We start from the raw sequence: 19202 nt of genomic DNA, 5'->3' as shown, positions 1-19202 counted from the left end.
TTTATACTTACTCATAATTTATTATTTCACAGTTAATACAACAGCACCTAATAAATGCACAGAATAGTAACATTAATAATGATAAGACTCGTAAGTTTTGTCTATGGACGTACTATATGGACGTAGTATATAGACTCCGCATGCCCTTTTTTGTCTATCTAATTGAGTGAAGCCAACATCTAGAAAGAGAGCGAGAATAGAGAGCTTTTTCGTCTCTCTCTTTCTTTTTGTTTTTTTTTTTGCAATTCGTCTGCGCAGAAAGAGACAAAGTCTGAACAGAAAGGTTAGATCATCTGTTTCTTTCTATATGTTGGCTTCACTTTTTTGGCCATATGCGGAGTCCTTGTATACTACGTCTATGGTTTTGTCTATATTTTATTTGTATGTTTTCATTGTTGTTACGATGCAAGATTGTAAATGATTTTTTTCAGCAAAATAATATTTTTCAAAAGCTTAAAACTTTATTAAAGTGCTTGCTTTCATTGTTAAAACACTATTATAATGTCTAATTTTAATCAATGCTAAAGATATTTTTCTTTTTCTACGTTTATTTTTAATATTAATTTTCAAAATATCTAATTTTTCTTTTATATATACATGGCGTCCCAGAACACTACATACAAGCGCTTGTGAGGAGGTACAGACCAGTAAATTGAACAGAAAAGTCTTGTACCATTTTACAATTTTCGCAATAATAACAGAAATATTAAATATTAAAATCGGACATACGAAAGAAGCGCTCAGCCGCTCGAGCGCTTGTTTGTAGTGTATATATATATATAATATACTATTATTATATATTCTTATGCTATGAGAAAATAATTAACATATATACACACATGCACAAAATTTTATACTTTTTCTTTCATTTTATTTAGATAAAACACTTCTCGATACATTAATAGAAATGTTTGATAACGAGAAATGCCCGCAAGAAGTAATACGGGAGAATTTAATTACTATAATACTAGCGGTATGTAAAATATCTCTATATAATTTTTACATAATTATGTTTGTATATAAACAAATATTTATTATATTATATATAAAAAGTTAAAAAAGAATTAGTCTAATAAGAGCTAAGCACAATAAATAAATGCATTTATATTGTGTAAATATTCTTTTTGATAATAACGTTTCGATGCATTTGTATCGTATCTCTCTTCAGCATATAAAAATAAATAATATACTGCTACAATGTAGCTAATATTATCTAATAAGCATAATAAAGAGATAAAAATCGATTACAAATAGTAATAATTAATAACACGGATTACTTTACATTTTTTAACATACCATTTCGTTACATTTTTTTCGGAACAATTTAGATTTGGTCCGTGATTGGAAAATATTTTTATTTTACACTGATATGAACAAGTTACATGCCATCATTAAACTACATAAGGACTCTTTTTCTCAGCAAAAAATAAATCAAATAAAAATATAGTATATAAAATTTCATGTAAAGATTGTGATGCATCATATGTTGGTCAGTTAAATAGATAAAATATTAAAATTACGCATTTATGAAGATTGTATTCATATTAATAACGACACTTTACAATATTCTGTGATAGTCAAAGAGCATTGAATTACTTCTTTTTTTTAATTACAGTTGAATAGGATAACGTTGAAGTTTTGGATATAATAATTATTTTAAGTAAAAATTATTATAAGATCTGTTGTTTATTAAGCATCAGAAAAATAGAATCAATCGACATATAATACCGAATGTCTTTACCATGTATGCTGGATTATTGGAAAATTAATGTTAAACGAAAATTTAAGTGTCCCTATGTGTTTATTTTTCTCCCATCGGAAGAATTGAATTATTATTAAAGTGAAATTTTGCATAATTTAATTGCATTTATTTACTACGCTTTCTTCTCATTAGTTTTATTCTCCTTTCCGATTTTTTTATATTCAATATATATAGGTATATATATATATATATATATATATATATATATATATGTTTTTAGTTGTTTATTATCAACGAATCATTTAAATTAACATATAAAAAATTGTTATTTATTAGGGGTCGGATACAACGGCAATAACATTAAATTTTGCTATCTTTATGCTGGCCTTGCATCCACATATACAAGTAAGTATTTATTAAATTTATTCGAAATAATACAATTAATTATACAATTAATACAATTAATTCGGTATAATAAACGAAGTAAATGCAAATAATACAATTTTCAACGACGAATATAAAAAAATTTTTCTAGTAATAATCAAAGAAAGTTCTTTCTCAATAAATTCTATTATTTACACAAATAATAATTCGCTCAGAATCTCTTTTGGCATATTATATAAATTATAAAATAATTTCTAATGATGTTAATAAGATTAAATTACTATATTAAATTACCATACTTTGTTCAAATTGTAACTTAAATTTGGTTAGTATAAACATTTTTTTCAAAGTATGTTTATAACAGTTCAGCAAACAAGAAATATGTATAATATATGTTATAATCTCATTACAAAATTTGCTTAAATAAAAATTTTGTGTGTAATGTTTCTATTAAATTAAGAATTTTAATGCAGCATAAAATGCTATTATCTGCATTTCAATACCAAACTGATAAAAATTCGTAAATATAATAAATAAGATTACATCTCTCTTATATATTGTACATGTTTATATTTATATAATTAAATATCTTATTTAATTTTATAATAGAATAAAGTATATGAAGAAATTAAAGAAATTTGTGGAACTGATCCTGTTAAATATGAAGATTCACATTACATGGAATACTTAGATTGTGTAATAAAAGAAACAATGAGACTATTTCCAGCTGTTCCATTAATTGGGCGGTCTTTAACTAAGGACGTAAAAATTGGTATGTTTTCAAATATTAAAATTCTATTACTTTATATGTGTGTTAGAATACATATAATCATTATATAGCTTAAGCACGAAAAACCATAATTTTTAAAGAATAATTACAAATATATTTTATTATTTAAAAATTATATTATATTATGTGCTCATTTTGTTTTTATATATAAACTACTTTTATATGTTGCCTTATATATACCATACATATATAAATATTATTTTTTATATCTTTTTTTAACGTTTAAGTATAAAGAGATATATGTTTTAGGAGACACTATTTTGCCAAAAGGCACGGAAGTTATATTGGGGATAATAGCTCTCCATCGAAATGAAAAGTTCTGGCAAAATGCACTAACATTTGATCCAGATAGATTTTTGCCAGACAAAATAGAAATATCACAGAAACATTACATGCCATTTAGTTATGGCGTAAGAAATTGTATAGGTGAGCAATAAATCACAAGATATTAAGATCAAATTTATTTATAATTAACTAACAAGTTTTTGCAGGTGGAGGTTTTGCTTTGTTATCGATGAAAATTCTACTAGCAACATTAATACGCAATTTCACATTTGAAGCGGATTCTAATATTAAAATCAATGAAATAAAATTGAACATGAATGTTGCTTTATCTAGCGTGAAACCTTTAAGCGTTAAATTAAAAACACGAGGTCCACACTAGTAAAATAGTATAAAAAGAAATATATTATGTAATAATTATGTAACAATATACATTTAATTAATGTATACATACATACACACACATATATATTATAATATAGTACATACAATAAAAAAGATATTCATTATATTAGATTGTAGTATTTGAATTTTCTGCGCATTATAAAAAGTTTTGTAATAGTATTCAATAGATTATAATTAAAATTTTGATTTTAGTAATTAATATTTTTTTGTCATATTTAAAAAAGATGTACACATATATATATATATATATATATATATATAAGAAAAAATGCAATTGTTAATCGCAAATTACATTTTTTTTTCGAAACAATTATGTGTTTTCTTTACACCAATTGATTCCTCTCATTATTTTGTACATAAAAGTATTAAGGTAAGATAATCGAAAAATGAATATTTTACTAGATATTTTATGGTTTATGTAAAATTAAGAAATTATTTCAAGCCTTATAACTCGAAAAGTACTTGATGAAAAAAATACTTTATTATAGTGTTTTGGAAAGCTCTCGACATAAGCTATAAGAATATGCAATAAAAAATAGGTGGTTCCATTTAAGAAATTAAAGGTGTCCTTGACCTCACCTTAACGATGCCATCCAAGGTCAAACCAATGACACCATCTTATGTTCCCCTCAAAACCATACAATTTTTGTCGAAAATGTTTTTCTCTAAAATGCTTAGTTTTAGAAAGAAAAGGGGTGTACGGGTGGTCTGTATATACAGGGTGACCCATTTTAACTTAGGCAGCCAAATAACTCGAAAAATAAGCAAGATAGAGAAAAATGTTTTAGACAAAAGTTGTATGGTTTCGAGGGGGCCATAAGATGGTATCATTGGTTTGACCTTGAAGAGTCATTTGAAGGTCACGTGAAGGTCACTTCAATTTTTTTAAATGGAACATCCTATATATTTTTGTACATTCTTGTAGCTCATCTCGAGAGCTTTCCAAAACACTATAATTAAGTACATTTTCGTTAAGTACTTTTTGAGTTATGAGGCTTGAAATAATTTCTTAATTTTACATAAACCGTAAAATATCTTGTAAAATATTCATTTTTCGATTACCGTACCTTAATAGTTTTATGTACAAAATAATGAGAGGAATCAATTGGTGTAAAGAAAACACATAGTTGTTTCGAAGAAAAAATATGTAATTTGCAATTAACAATTCCATATTTTTTCTTAAAAACAACTATGTGTTTTCTTTACACCAATTGATTCCTCTCATTATTTTGTACATAAAAATATTAAGGTAAGATAATCGAAAAATGAATATTTTACAAGATATTTTACGGTTTATGTAAAATTAAGAAATTATTTCAAGCATCATAACTCAAAAAGTACTTAACGGAAAGGTACTTAATTATAGTGTTTTGGAAAGCTCTCGAAATAAGCTACAAGAATGTACAAAAATATATAGGGTATTCCATTTAAAAAAATTGAAGTGACCTTCACGTGACCTTCAAATGACTCTTCAAGGTCAAACCAATGATACCATCTTATGGCCCCCTCGAAACCATACAACTTTTGTCTAAAACATTTTTCTCTATCTTGCTTATTTTTCGAGTTATTTGGCTGCCTAAGTTAAAATGGGTCACCCTGTATATACAGGGTGTCCTAGACCACCCGTACACCCCTTTTCTTTCTAAAACTAAGCATTTTAGAGAAAAACATTTTCGACAAAAATTGTATGATTTTGAGGGGAACATAAGATGGTGTCATTGGTTTGACCTTGGATGGCATATATATATATATATATATATATATATATATATATATATATATATATATATATATACAGGGTGAGTTTTATTTTCTGTGTCAAACTTTTTATCATACGAGAGATTATCGACTGCAATTATAATAAATTAATCGGTACACAGATGTCAGTTATTTGAATCGACCGTATCGATCCATATATAATATGTACAAGTTAAAAGGTGAATCAAATTATGTGGTATGGATTTATTATTATTAGAGCTACGTATTATTATTATTATTATTATTATTATTATTATTATTATTATTATTATTATTATTATTATTAAATATATATATATATACATATTAATATATTTTTTATTATTATTATTAAAGCTACGTATACATATTCGATATATTAAAGCAGTAGAAATACATATTTAAAAATTCAGTTTTCAAATTTAACACTTTAACTTTTTATGTAAAACTTTATTTCAAAATCCGCATTTATTTTTATGATTCATAAATTGTTATTATTGATTTATACGTTAAAAGTATGCAGCAAAAAAATGTTCTTCCTTCTTAAAGTAAAATTACACAATTGTTCCATAAGAAATACATTCTTAGCGCCAAGTTCTTTTAATTAAAATTTTTTTTACTTTTTTGTTTTATATTAATTTTCAGTTTTCAATTTTTAAATAAATTTTTAATTTCTTAATATTATTATTTTTGAAAATTAAAACAACTATTTTGTATAACAATGTTTTCAATTAAAATATTTCTATTTAACTTGTACAAGTTTTCTTCCTTGTACTTCTATTTATCTTGTACAAATTTTTATTCTTAGTTGTCGCAATTTTTTTATATCACTACTTTTGTAGACAATATGACAGTTGGATACAATTAGTGCATGAACTTGGCGCCCTTTTTTTACCTTTTTTTAAAAAGGTAAGTTTTTGGGAATTATATCACTTCTTTTTTTAGTCTAATTTGTGTGCTAAGAGATATTATATTAAAAAAAAAAATATATATATATATATATATATACATACATATACAGGGTGAATTTTCAATGGTTGTGTCAATCTTTTTATCATACGGGAGATTACCGATCGCAATTTTAATAAATTAATTGATACATAGATGTCAGTTAATTGAATCGACCGTATCGAAGGCCGAAATATAATGTGTACAATTAAAGCAAGTTAAAAGCTGAAATTATGTAGTGTGGATTTATTATTATTATTAAAGCTACGTATACATATTTAATATATTAAAGCAGTAATAATACATATTTAAAAATTCATTTCAAATTTAACACTTTAACGTTTCATGTAAAACTTTATTTCAAATTCCGCATTTATTTTTATGATAAAAATTTTTATTATTGTTATACGTTAAAGGTATGTAGTATTTCTGCCTTCTTGAAATAAAATCACGCAATTGTTCCACAAGAAATACATTTTTATAAAACAATTGCGTAATTTTATTTTAAGGAAGAAAATTTTTTGCAGCATGTTTTTAGCATATAATACAATAAAAATTTATCATAAAAATAAATGCGGAATTTGAAATAAAGTTTTACATAAAACATTAAAGTGTTAAATTTGAATTGAATTTTTAAATATGTATTTCTTCCGCTTTAATATATCGAATATATATAATAATAAATCCCTTGTGTTTTGATCATAGTAAAATAATAATAATAATAATAATAATAATAATAATAATAATAATAATAATATAATAATAATAATAATAATAATAATAATAAATATAATAACATATATATTTAATAATAATTATAATAATAATAATAATAATAATAATAATAATAATAATAATAATAAATGCATAGCTTTAATAATAATAATAAATCCACATTACATAATTTCAGCTTTTAACTTGCTTCAATTGTACACATTATATTTCGGCCTTCGATTCGGTCCATTCAATTAACTGACATCTATGTATCAATCAATTTATTAAAATTGCTATCGGTAATCTCCCGTATGATAAAAAGATTGACACAACCATTAAAATTCACCCTGTATATATATATATATATATATATATATATATATATATATATGTATATTTTTTTAAATATATAAGCAAATTATATAAAAATATATATAGAATAAGTATATATAATATATATTATATATATATATATATATATATATATATATAATTATATTATATATATTTATATTTAGCTTGTAAAATAGATATATTTATTTACTTTGCGCTCCAATTATCATACCTTACTGGCTCTTGCGAATTTTTAATTAATAATTTTATTATTTATTATTTAACTTGCCCTTTATTATTTATCACTACTCAAAATGCGGTTAATAATACATGTCACTAATGACACATATGACACATGTCATTAATATCGCAAATATCGCAAAGCGTCATTAGCGCAATCTTCCGTCGAGAGTAGGAAATGTACGTTTTCTCTTTCTATGTGTTGTGTACATGTGCGTTGATGACGATGATGATGATGATAAAGACATTTCTTAATTGAAAATTTTCATATTTCGATTTTACGTTATGATATTTCCGTTTATAGATCATGCAGCACAAAAATAAAGATACTTTCTTTATACAATTCAAACCCGCTCTATCGATTAAGGCTAGTAAGAATTCGATCCGTTCAGCCGTTATTGAAATCTGAGTTACTCTCAACTGTCCGACTCGCGTATAGATACACGGAGTGCCGCGCTAATGCTTCGCATGAACTTGGCGCGAGACACTACCGTGTCTCTTGATAAATACAATATGTGGTAAGGCCAAGTATTTTTATTTATTATAAAACATGTGTGTATACTATATTTGTTATCATAAAAAGAAATCAAAAACTTTGTAAGAGATAAAGAAAGAGACACACAAATTACATATTAAATATAATATAGTATAATTTGTATTATTTTATTATTTGTGAATTAAATAATATATTAAATCCTGTTGATTTAATGATAAAATTTCATAGAGTATAAAATATAAAAAAAAATTGTGTAATAAAATTCGACAACAGCAGAATTAGATTTATTTTAGTGCGTGCGACATATGTAATCGAAACATATGTAATAGAAAAGAACGGAAAAGTAATTATCATCTGTCTAAAACATTTCTTAAATGAAAATATTCACAAATATTTGGAATTTTGCATCTATTTCCCTATCTTTAATTGTAATATTTCTGTTTATAGACACGTAGAACACAACTACAGATACTTTCCTTAATGAAACCCAAGCTATTGATTAAGTCTATTAAGATTGATATTGAATAGTTATTGAAATAGTTATTGAAATCTGATAATCGATGATACTTCTAAATGAGCAACTCGCATATACGTAGATACATAGATACGAGACTAATCTTGTCGTTGCTGCGAGTGACTTTATTATCGTGTCTTTTGATTTTTCAGTTCTTATGTTTGTTACTTTTGAAAACATTTTAATGACAATATGTGTAATATACGCTGCAAAATATTGTTCGACGTTCGACATTCGACATAAATTAATATCGAGAATATTGAAACAATAAAAATAATAAAATGCATATAATTTTACCAAGTTGATTATTATTTTCAAAAATATTTAGATAACAAAACATTTATTTTTTATTTTATAATTTCATATCATATTTATTTAGCAAATGCATTGAATAAAATGTACAAATCAATATTATTATTCAATTACTATAATAGTTAATATCTTGAGTAATGAATTTCTTTTCATGTATCATTATGAAGCCACAATGATGAACGTCAAACCTGAACTCTTATCAAATCAGATCAATCAATGTCTCGAAATAAGTGCGAGGTAAAATAATATTTTATATTATTGTTTCTCTCTTTTACATTATTGTTTTTTAAAGTAATTTTTTTTACTTGACTTCTTACAATATTAAAATATGCACAAATCGTAAAAATAAGTCTATCTGAAAATAATTTATAAAATTCTTTAAAAAATTGCACTTTCAAAAGAATTTTTACAAGGGTTTGTAGAAATTATATTTTAAATTAAATCTTTATTATAAATAATTTTGTTGACATATATAACCAGGAAAACAATATTTTTCTTTTGCTCTATTTGTGGAATTAAATTAATTAAATATATTTTTATAGTTTATAATATAGAATATTATTTTAATAGAAAGATGTGTGTGTTTTAGCATGAGGAAAATTTTCACATTAAGATTACGGAATGTGTTCTTGTATCCTGATTTCATATTTAATCTGACAGCTGCAGGACGAAAACAAAAAGAAAATATAAACATTTTATACTCTTTTATGGATAAGGTAAATATTATGAATATTAATAAGGAATTAATTTTAACTTATACTTTATACTTACTCATAAATTATTATTTCACAGTTAATACAACAGCATTTAATAAATGCAGAGAATAGCAACAATGAAAATGAAACAACTCGTAAGTTTTGTCTATATTTTATTTGTATATTTTCATTGTTATTATGATGCAAGATTTGTAAATAATATATTTTTCAGCAAAATAATATTTTTCAAAAGCTTAAAATGCTGTTAAAGTGCTTGCTTTCATTGTTAAAATACTATTATAATGTCTAATTTTAATCAATGCTAAAAATATTTTTCTTTTCTTCTATTATTTCTTTATTTTTAATATTAATTTTTAGAATATCTAATTTTTCTTATATATATGTTATTGTATATTATTATATATTTATGCTATTAGAAAACTTGAGAAAATAATTAACATGTATCCACACATGCACAAAATTTTACATTTTTTCTTTTATAATATAAATAAAACACTTCTCGATGTACTAATAAAAATGTCTAACGGGAAATTTCGGCAAGAAACAATACGGGAGAATTTACTTACGATGATATTAGCGGTATGTAAAATATCTCTATATAATTTTTACATAATGTTTGTATATAAACAAACATTTATTATATTATATATAAAAATTAGAAAAGAATTGTACGTGTGTGTGTGTGTGTGTGTGTGTGTGTGTGTGTGTGTGTGTGTGTGTGTACATATAAACATATTCATATATATAATATTTGTATATATATAAATGCACTTAAATTGTGCAAAAAGACCCCGCACATTTTATATTAAAAAAGTGGCTTCGGTCAAATTGGCTAAAATTGAAATATGTTGTAGTTTAGGTGATGCTGATCAAAAGTTTCCTGAGGTAAAAAGTCTAAAAATCAAAAGTATAAAAGATGATTTGAAATGGATAGTATTGAAGTTTAAAAAACGTCTGTTTTTGAATACATAAATTAAATTAATATACAGGGTGTTGAAAAAAAAAGGATAATTTAATATGTTTATGTTAGTATGTTTATGTTAATATTTTTTATGTTAGTTAATAATTTAATTTGTAATTTATTTGTAATTATTTGTAATGTGTTTTTTATGTAATTGCAAATTAATTGTAATTTACGTTGTATATATTATAATTATGTGTAATATATATTTTATATATGTATTATATTCTCTGTTTGGAAACTCTGTATTAAAAGGAAATTAAACTAAAATTAAAAAAAAATTTTCCTCTTCAATATATCTCCACCTTAACGAAGGCATTTGCCGGGTATGAAGGTTTCAGTACTCTCATGAACCTGAGAACTATGCCGGCGGTAACATATGCCAATATTCATATAGACTATTCTTACTCTCTAAAAGTGAATCAGTGTATTATCACTGTAATCAGTGCTGTACTTATAACTGCTTGTAATCAGTGAGTATTTACTGTTTTTCAGTGATAATATACTATATACTACTTTCACTAGCGTGAAGCAGTGTATTATCACTGAAAAACAGTAAATACTCACTGATTACAAGCAGTTATAAGTACAGTACTGATTACAGTGATAATACACTGATTCACTTTTAGAGAGTATATTTAAAATCATTTTAAGTATGATCTTAGATCGCGTCTTAAGATTCCATACAGTTATTAAAATAGTTATGTAACAATTTCCAACTTATTTAAAACACTGACTGAATGAATTAATTATTTTAGAAATAATTAATTAAATAATCTATAAATTAATATTTTTCTATAATTTAATATTCCGTGTGTATATTATATAATGCATAGAATATTTCGGCAACAAATTACCCATAACATGTTCAGCCTTGATGATAAACAGTAACGCGTTATTGTTTACATATATCATTGTCATGGGTGTGGGTGTGGGTGTGGGTGTGGGTGTGTGTGTGTGGGGGGGTGTGGGTGTGGGTGTGGTGTGTGTGTGTGTGTGTGTGTGTGTGTGTGTGTGTGTGTGTGTGTGTGTAGAAAGAAAGAGAGAAAGAACCACAAAATTTTATTTAAAAAGGTTGTACTAATATTACTGTGCATTATTTGAAACCCTATAACTTTTATAGGAAACATTTTTGTCTGCCGTTCTCGGTTTTCGAGATATTCGGCTGATACGGGTGGTCTGACACACCCTGTATATATATATATATATATATATATATATATATATTTATTTATTTATTTATTTATTTATTTATTTATTTATTTATTCATATAATAAAAACAATTTTGAAAAATAAAATAATGAAAATAATAGGCTCAACATAATAATAAATTACTAAGGGGTAAAAAGGCAAATAAAAATCAAAAGATACGCGGTTATTAGTGCGCAAATTTAGATATATAGTATAAAATATTTACTTAAATTTACTTAAAGCGTAATATATAACATTCTTTTAAATTTTATTACAATTTTTGCTGCCTTTTGTCGCTTAGTAATTTTGAAAGAAGCTCTTAAAATATATTAAATTCATGTTTCTTTTTTCTTCAATTCAAGCGGCTTAAATTGAAAATATTATTAAACATTTTTGTAACATTCTGTTATAGAAACGGAAAATTGCAAAAATTGGAGGAAACACTTTCGTTCACAAGACAAGGAATATTATAAAGTACACATTATCGGATGAATTGTGCCGCAAATTATCATGGACAGGCCAAAAAGGATCAACGGCAATTAAGGACACAAGTTTTGTCACAGTTATTATGGGTAATTATTATTTCTTTAAGATATATTTTTATTTCTCCTTTTTATGTAATATTGCTTAAAAATAGTTGCACCTTTAATGTATTCGAACATAAGTATTCGAGATAGTATCTAACATATGCTTAGATGTAACGTGCACTTTTAACTTTAAATTTTTCTTCAGAATTATTAATAAGATCTTACTTCAAATTTCGTTCAAATATTCTTCTACACTTTATACTCTTTCCAATTTTTTACGGATCAAAATTTTTATATTCTTTCCAAAAGTTACAAACGTTTATAGCTATACTTTACTTCATGACTACCCTATTCTAACTATTGGAATTAAAGCACAAAATATTTTAATAATTATGTAACAAATCGTTTTTCAGCATACGTTTCGGACGATGAAAAAAGTAATATGCACGATATTAAAAAGACCATCCAAGAATGGTTACGACATGCGGGAGATCGCCTCAACTATTTAAGAAATAAGGAGAAAAAGGTTGGTAAATTATTGAAAATTCCATACGATATTATTTAAAAAACAATAGGGCTGTATAATGTTGCTGCATAACATTTTTAGTGTTGAAAATGAGAAAACATTGAAATTAATATATGTTTTTTAATATATGTAAATGTATATCATCTTATATCATATTTCACTTATATATTTAATTTTGTGTGTGTGTGTGTGTGTGTGTGTAAAACATTAAATTCTATATTGTAAAAAAAAAATATATTAATTATCTTTTGTATATTTTTTTACAGCACTATGACAACATATGAAGATTTTATTCAACAAAATGAAGATTGTGACGATGTGCGCAATGGAATGCTTGGTCATCATCGCGTATTGATGCTACTAGACTAGTTGTACCATTGAAAACTTTGTATCAACCAAAATATAATAAAGAAATGAACTTAAAATCATGAGTTGTGTTATTTATTATAGAATAAATCAATATGCAGCTATTGTACCGACCGAATTACGCACGTCTAAAAGTCGTCTTAATTGAAATGTCTGAGACGTCTTTATGACATCCTGAGTGAGACATTTAATTATATCTTGATTGGGACGTCTTGAGTGAGACGTCTTAAAACAATGCCCGATAGATATCTTAAATCGGGACATAAGACGTCTTAAAGACGTCATAAAGATGTAATTCTGATAACTTCTTAAGACGTCTTTAGAAATTTCATGACGTCTTTAAGACATCTTTAAGACGACATAATGTTGTGTGGGAAGTATCGGAAAATTTAATTCAGAATCATCCTCGTCTATCCTTCGTTCTCTATCCAATCGAAAATCTCATTTCTGAATACGCAGACTGGTAGATAAATTTTCAACACCTTTATTAACTTGACCTTCCTACCACGAAAAATCAGATGTATTACGTAATTAAATAACTTGTTGTTAATTTATTAAATTAGTGTTTCTATCCATTAGTAGGAACATGATGTTAAAGTTCACATATGATAACGTATTATATATATATATATATATATATATATATATATATATTTTTTTTTTTTTTTGAGAATTCATTATAATATTAATTATTAATATTAATAATAGATCCATTTTTTTATTAATCAATAATCTATGCATTATACTGTACATATATCACGTAATACTATGCAAATACAAATTGACATTCTTTAATAACACAGTAGAATAAGCATTATCATTTCCGCTATACGCATGCTTAGGAATGTTTATAGATCTATGTTTATTGACCTCTATTAATAAAGTCATTAACATATTAACAAGCTTATAATTGACATTGACTTAGCATTTCTGGAAAATAATTTCTATATCTCAAAAATGCCGGCAGCCTAAAAGTTAAGAAATTAATTATTGCAAAAATCAGAAAATAGTAGAGAATATTCCTTCTTAATTTGAGCCAATCTACCTTCACACTTCGGATGTGCAAAAAATTATCTCGGACACCTTACCCTGTAGTATGCGTATAGTAATGTGTGCGCGCTCCGTTGGACGCAATTATAAAATTATATTAACCTTATATTAACCTTTAGGCTGCGGTCATTTTTTCATCAAAAATAACGTGTTTTCCGAAAAATTTAACCATGTAAATGACATACACATTGCGAAGAATTTTGAGATTTGTTCAAAGCCACAAAAGTAGCTTTCCTGGCAGGCAACGGACGGTCAAATATAAAAAATGTTTATTTTCTCAAAAATACGTAAGGTTTTTGATGTCGCTGATTCTAATTCTGAACATAGATTTATGAAATTTCAAGCCTAAGAGCAGTAATGATAACATGAATAAATATAAACGTATAGACTTATGCAGAGAACTTTCTTTTAACATTATCGAGAACTAATTACGTGGATGTAGAAAGCTCCTCTTTTACTTTTGGGTCTTTTTCGTTGGTTTTCTAATTTTTTACTTCTATTATATTAATTTAATATTTATGAAATACCACTAACTTATCAACTCAAGAGTCGCATAAGTGGCTTTCCCGGAAATCTAATGTTATGCCTCTGTAGCTGCATAAGCGTATCATTTGTTTTTGTAGTACTGGTAATAAATTATTATCTATTACCCTTTGATGTCATCAAAAGGAATTTTTCTTGTTCGTTTAGTTCCAGTTTTTATGAAACGTTCTGAATATTTTAAGTGTATCGCACATATATATTGCGTGTCTCTCTGTTCTGTAATCGCGAATCGTAGCAAGTGTAACGGTAACAACAAATACCCATACTTTTCGATAAGGTAAGTAGTATCTCAATTTAATGTATCTCTATTTACTTTCTAATCTAAAAAAAGTATCTCCATTATTTCATAAATTGTAATTATGTATTTATCTATATGTTTAGGAGAGGAAGACAAAATAAAAGAAAAATATCTAGAAAATACATTAATACAAATTTGTATTATTAATTTAATGATAATGATATTTACTTCATTAATACTTTTGGGTCTTACTGCTCTATATATATTATTTTATTTTAAATAATCATCGCCTACATATAATTAAAAAGATAAATATATTAAACGGCTCAACGAGTTTTCCATTTATTGGAAGTGCCCATTATTTTCTTCGTCTGAATTCTGAAGGTAATAATAAAGAGATATTTATTCAAAAATTAACTATCACCAACATAGCATTAATTCAAAGTAACAAGAAGTTGATAATAAATTATCTTACATAATAAATCATAAAATATTTTTTAGAATTTTTGAATGTTTTTATTAAATGGACCGAATATTACTCATCTCCATTCAAGTTTTGACTAGGCAACAAATTAGTAATTGGTATATATGAACCAGACCAAATGCAGGTAAAAAGATTAGCGTTTGTTTGTTTCATTATATATTCATGAATAATTTAAATCTATATATAGAGAATCTGTTGTCTATTTCAAATAAATAATACTTTTATATTTCTTTATAATAACTCATCACTGATGTAATCAAAATAATTTTCTACAGTTAATTTTATCTCAATATAATATGTTAAATATCTAAACACAAACAGATATACATTTAAAAGTACTTGACATAACACAACTTTTGTAGGTAATCTTGCATAACAGTATGGATAAAAGTATAATGTATAAACTTTTTGAACCAGTATTAGGGAAAGGATTAGCCACAGTTTCTGGTAAGATATTTTTAATAAAATAAAATTTAAAGTTATTTATATAATTATAATTTACATATAATAAAATTACTTCTATAACTACAATTTAAATAATTTAACATAATAATAACATAATTTTAAACAATATTTTATAATATACTTATATATACTTATTACTTTGCGTTCTTTTATAATATGTTTTTATATATTTTTATTTTTATTACACCTTGACAGTAATGTAACAAATTTTAAATTATTATTAATTAAATTTCTATCAATATTTTTAGTATCAATGCTTTTTAAAATTATTTTTATGTATTATATTATATTTTCTTATTTTTACTGATTTTTGTGTATTATACAACACACACACACACACACACACACACACACACACACACACACACACACACGTACATATATATATACATATACAGGGTGGATCATTTTAACCTTTAATGGAGAATAACTCGAAAACCAAGCCCGGGAGAGAAAAATGTTTCAAACAATAGTTGTTTGGTTTCGAGGGGGCCATAAGATGGTATCATTGGTTTGACCTTGAAGAGTTATTTGAAGGTCACATGAAGGTCACCTTCAATTTCTTAAATGGAACCTACTATTTGTCATTGCATATTCTTGTAGCTTATCTCGAGAGCTTTCCAAAACACTATAATTAAGTACCTTTTCGTTAAGTACTTTTTGAGTTATGAGGCTTGAAATAATTTCTTAATTTTACATAAACCGTAAAATATCTAGTAAAATATTCATTTTTCGATTATCTAACCTTAATACTTTTACGTACAAAATAATGAGAGGAATCAACTGGTGTAAAGAAAACACATAGTTGTTTTGAAGAAAAAATATGTAATTTGCAATTAACAATTACATATTTTTTCTTCGAGACAATTATGTTTTTTCTTTACACTAATTGATTCCTCTCATTATTTTGTACGTAAAAGTGTCAAGGTAAGATAATCGAAAGATGAATATTTTATTAGATATTTTATAGTTTATGTAAAATTAAGAAATTATTTCAAGCCTCATAGCTCGAAAAGTACTTAATGAAAAAATATTTAATTATAGTGTTTTGGAAAGCTCTTGAGATAAGCTACAAGAATATGCAATGAAAAGTAGGGAGTCCCATTTAAGAAATTGAAAGTGACCTTTACGTGACCTTCAAACGACTATTGAGGGTGTAACCAATGACACCATCTTATATTTCCCTCAAAACCATACAATTTTTGTCTAAAACGTTTTTCTCAAAAATGCTTAGTTTTTGAAAGAAAAGCGGTGGACGGGTGATCTGAAACACCCTGTATATGAATATATATACATAAAATACATACAAGTTCTCAGTATCTACATGTGCTGTTAGGGATATGTGTATTTGAATATAAAAAACTTGTATATGATACAATATTATATTTATAAAATAAAATAAAGTTTTTTCTACGTATAAATAATTTCAATTATTTAAAGAGAAAAAATTAGAAACTAAAAATTAAATATCCATAAAATGGCTTCGGAATGTCAAGGTTTGCTCACAATTTGGCGACAATTTGACGTCAAGCATTAGCAAGCTTTGCTCGTGATTTGCCATCAATTTGCTGTCAGGTTATGTCGGCAAGATTTGCTCACAATTTGTCGCCAATTTGTCGTCGAATCTTGTCAACAAGCTTTGTTCGGGTTTTGCTACCAATTTGCACTCAGGTTTTGTTAGCAAGATTTGCCAGCAAAACACGAGCGTATTGCGGACATAGTTGATGCCAATTTGCTGCCAAGTTTTGATCAAATTTGTCGTCAATTTGCTGGCAATTTGCGCGCAAATTGCTTATTGGGTATAGTTATATAGTTAGATGTGTGCTATTTCAACCTAAACTCAGACAGGTTATGGACCCAGGGCACGCAGGGTATAAAGAGAAGAAAAGTGTGTGCGTGAGTATAGTCTAATTCTTATTGCCTTTCTGAGAAGTAACGCTCTGAAGAAGCACGCCATGTCGGTTACTATCGGAACGCAAAATATCGAGAAGCTGAACGACACTAATTACGAATCATAGAAGATTCAAATAAAAAGTATACTCGTATGCAAGGAACTGTGGAAATATACGAGTGGAGTCGAAATTCGTACAACCGAAAATAGTGATGTGTGGACATCAAGAGACGAAAAAGCATTAGCATTGATTCTACTGAGTACGTCGAAGAATCAATTGAATCACATCCCCAGATAGCCAAATCTGTTAGAACAGATTTTTGTCAAACACCCATTACAAATTTTAAAGGCAGAGAGACTACAGTTTGCATAGAGGAATTGGTATATTCGATCATGTTGCCAGCATGTCAGCAGACATACAACAAAATCTGTTCACATAACTGGACAACAGATCGTCAATAGAAACCGAGCAGAACTTGTTGATATAATTGACGGCACATTGATGGCAGAAACCGAGCAGGATCTGTGCGGCGCAATTTTGACAGCAGATTGATAACAAAAACCAAGCAGGATCTGCGCAATGAAATTTGATATCAAATTGTCGGCAGAAATCGGGTAGAGCCTGCTGATGTAACTGACGGCACATTGGTGGCAGAAATCGAGCAAGATCTGCGCAACACAGTTTGATATCAGATTGGTTGCAGAAACCGAGCAGGATCTGCGCAATGAAATTTGATATCAAATTCTCGGCAGATATCAAGTAGAGCCTGCTGATATAACTGACGGCAGATTGATGGCAGAAATTTAACAGGATCTGTGAGGCGCAATTTGATAGCAAATTGATAACAAAAATCGAGCAGAATCTGCGCACACAATCTCTGATAGCAGATTAATGGCAGAAACGGAACAGAGTTTGCATGATTCGATAATTCCTTCACTTACCGCTACGTGAGCTGTACTTTCTCGTAATCTAATTTCTGTCAGAAATATATATAAAGTCGCGAATATGAAGAAAAGACTAAAAATATAGTAATTATCATTTTAATTTCTATCACTTTAATTTCTGATATCTGATACAAGCAGATGAGATTCAGAATATTAAACTGATTCGAATCAATATGATAAATGGAAAATTATTCATGTACTGCCTATTTGAGACATAAAGCAAGAATTTAATTCTAAATAAATTACATCTCCAGTTTTACAAGTTACATTTACTTTTATCATTTACTTTATTATTAATTTAATTAAATTAAATTAGTCCTTCGCTATATGAGATATAACTACGATATAACATATATTACATTAACATATATTACGATATAACATATGACATATATGTCATTTTAGAAGAAAATTGTAATTAACTTGCCGATAATCAAGCGA

General features: G+C 26.3%; 1 protein-coding gene and 1 long non-coding RNA gene across 2 annotated transcripts in view; both read left to right on the top strand.

Moving 5' to 3' along the window:
- LOC145970760 (cytochrome P450 4V2-like) overlaps positions 1–3672 on the top strand; it is a 6987-nt gene extending 3315 nt beyond the window's left edge. Inside the window, exons 4-9 of the mRNA XM_083097698.1 lie at positions 33–90; positions 879–973; positions 2039–2107; positions 2696–2858; positions 3126–3302; positions 3368–3672. Of these exons, the coding sequence (XP_082953824.1) occupies positions 33–90; positions 879–973; positions 2039–2107; positions 2696–2858; positions 3126–3302; positions 3368–3540 (735 nt within the window). The 3' untranslated portion in view covers positions 3541–3672. The remainder of the gene's footprint in view (positions 1–32; positions 91–878; positions 974–2038; positions 2108–2695; positions 2859–3125; positions 3303–3367) is intronic.
- An 8468-nt stretch (positions 3673–12140) lies between these two features.
- LOC145970122 (uncharacterized) lies at positions 12141–13207 on the top strand. Its single transcript, XR_014438330.1, has 3 exons — positions 12141–12298; positions 12667–12779; positions 13046–13207. It is a non-coding gene; the product is annotated as an uncharacterized LOC145970122 (long non-coding RNA).
- Positions 13208–19202: the final 5995 nt, after the last annotated feature.

The sequence above is a fragment of the Camponotus vicinus genome, unplaced genomic scaffold (genome assembly GCF_025532165.1).
Source record: "Camponotus vicinus isolate PSW18456_S1 unplaced genomic scaffold, iyCamVici1.0 SCAF_4, whole genome shotgun sequence".
Classification (NCBI taxonomy): domain Eukaryota; kingdom Metazoa; phylum Arthropoda; class Insecta; order Hymenoptera; family Formicidae; genus Camponotus; species Camponotus vicinus.
The sequence above is the reverse complement of the archived record's forward strand: the minus strand, read 5'-3'. Positions and strand labels throughout refer to the sequence as shown.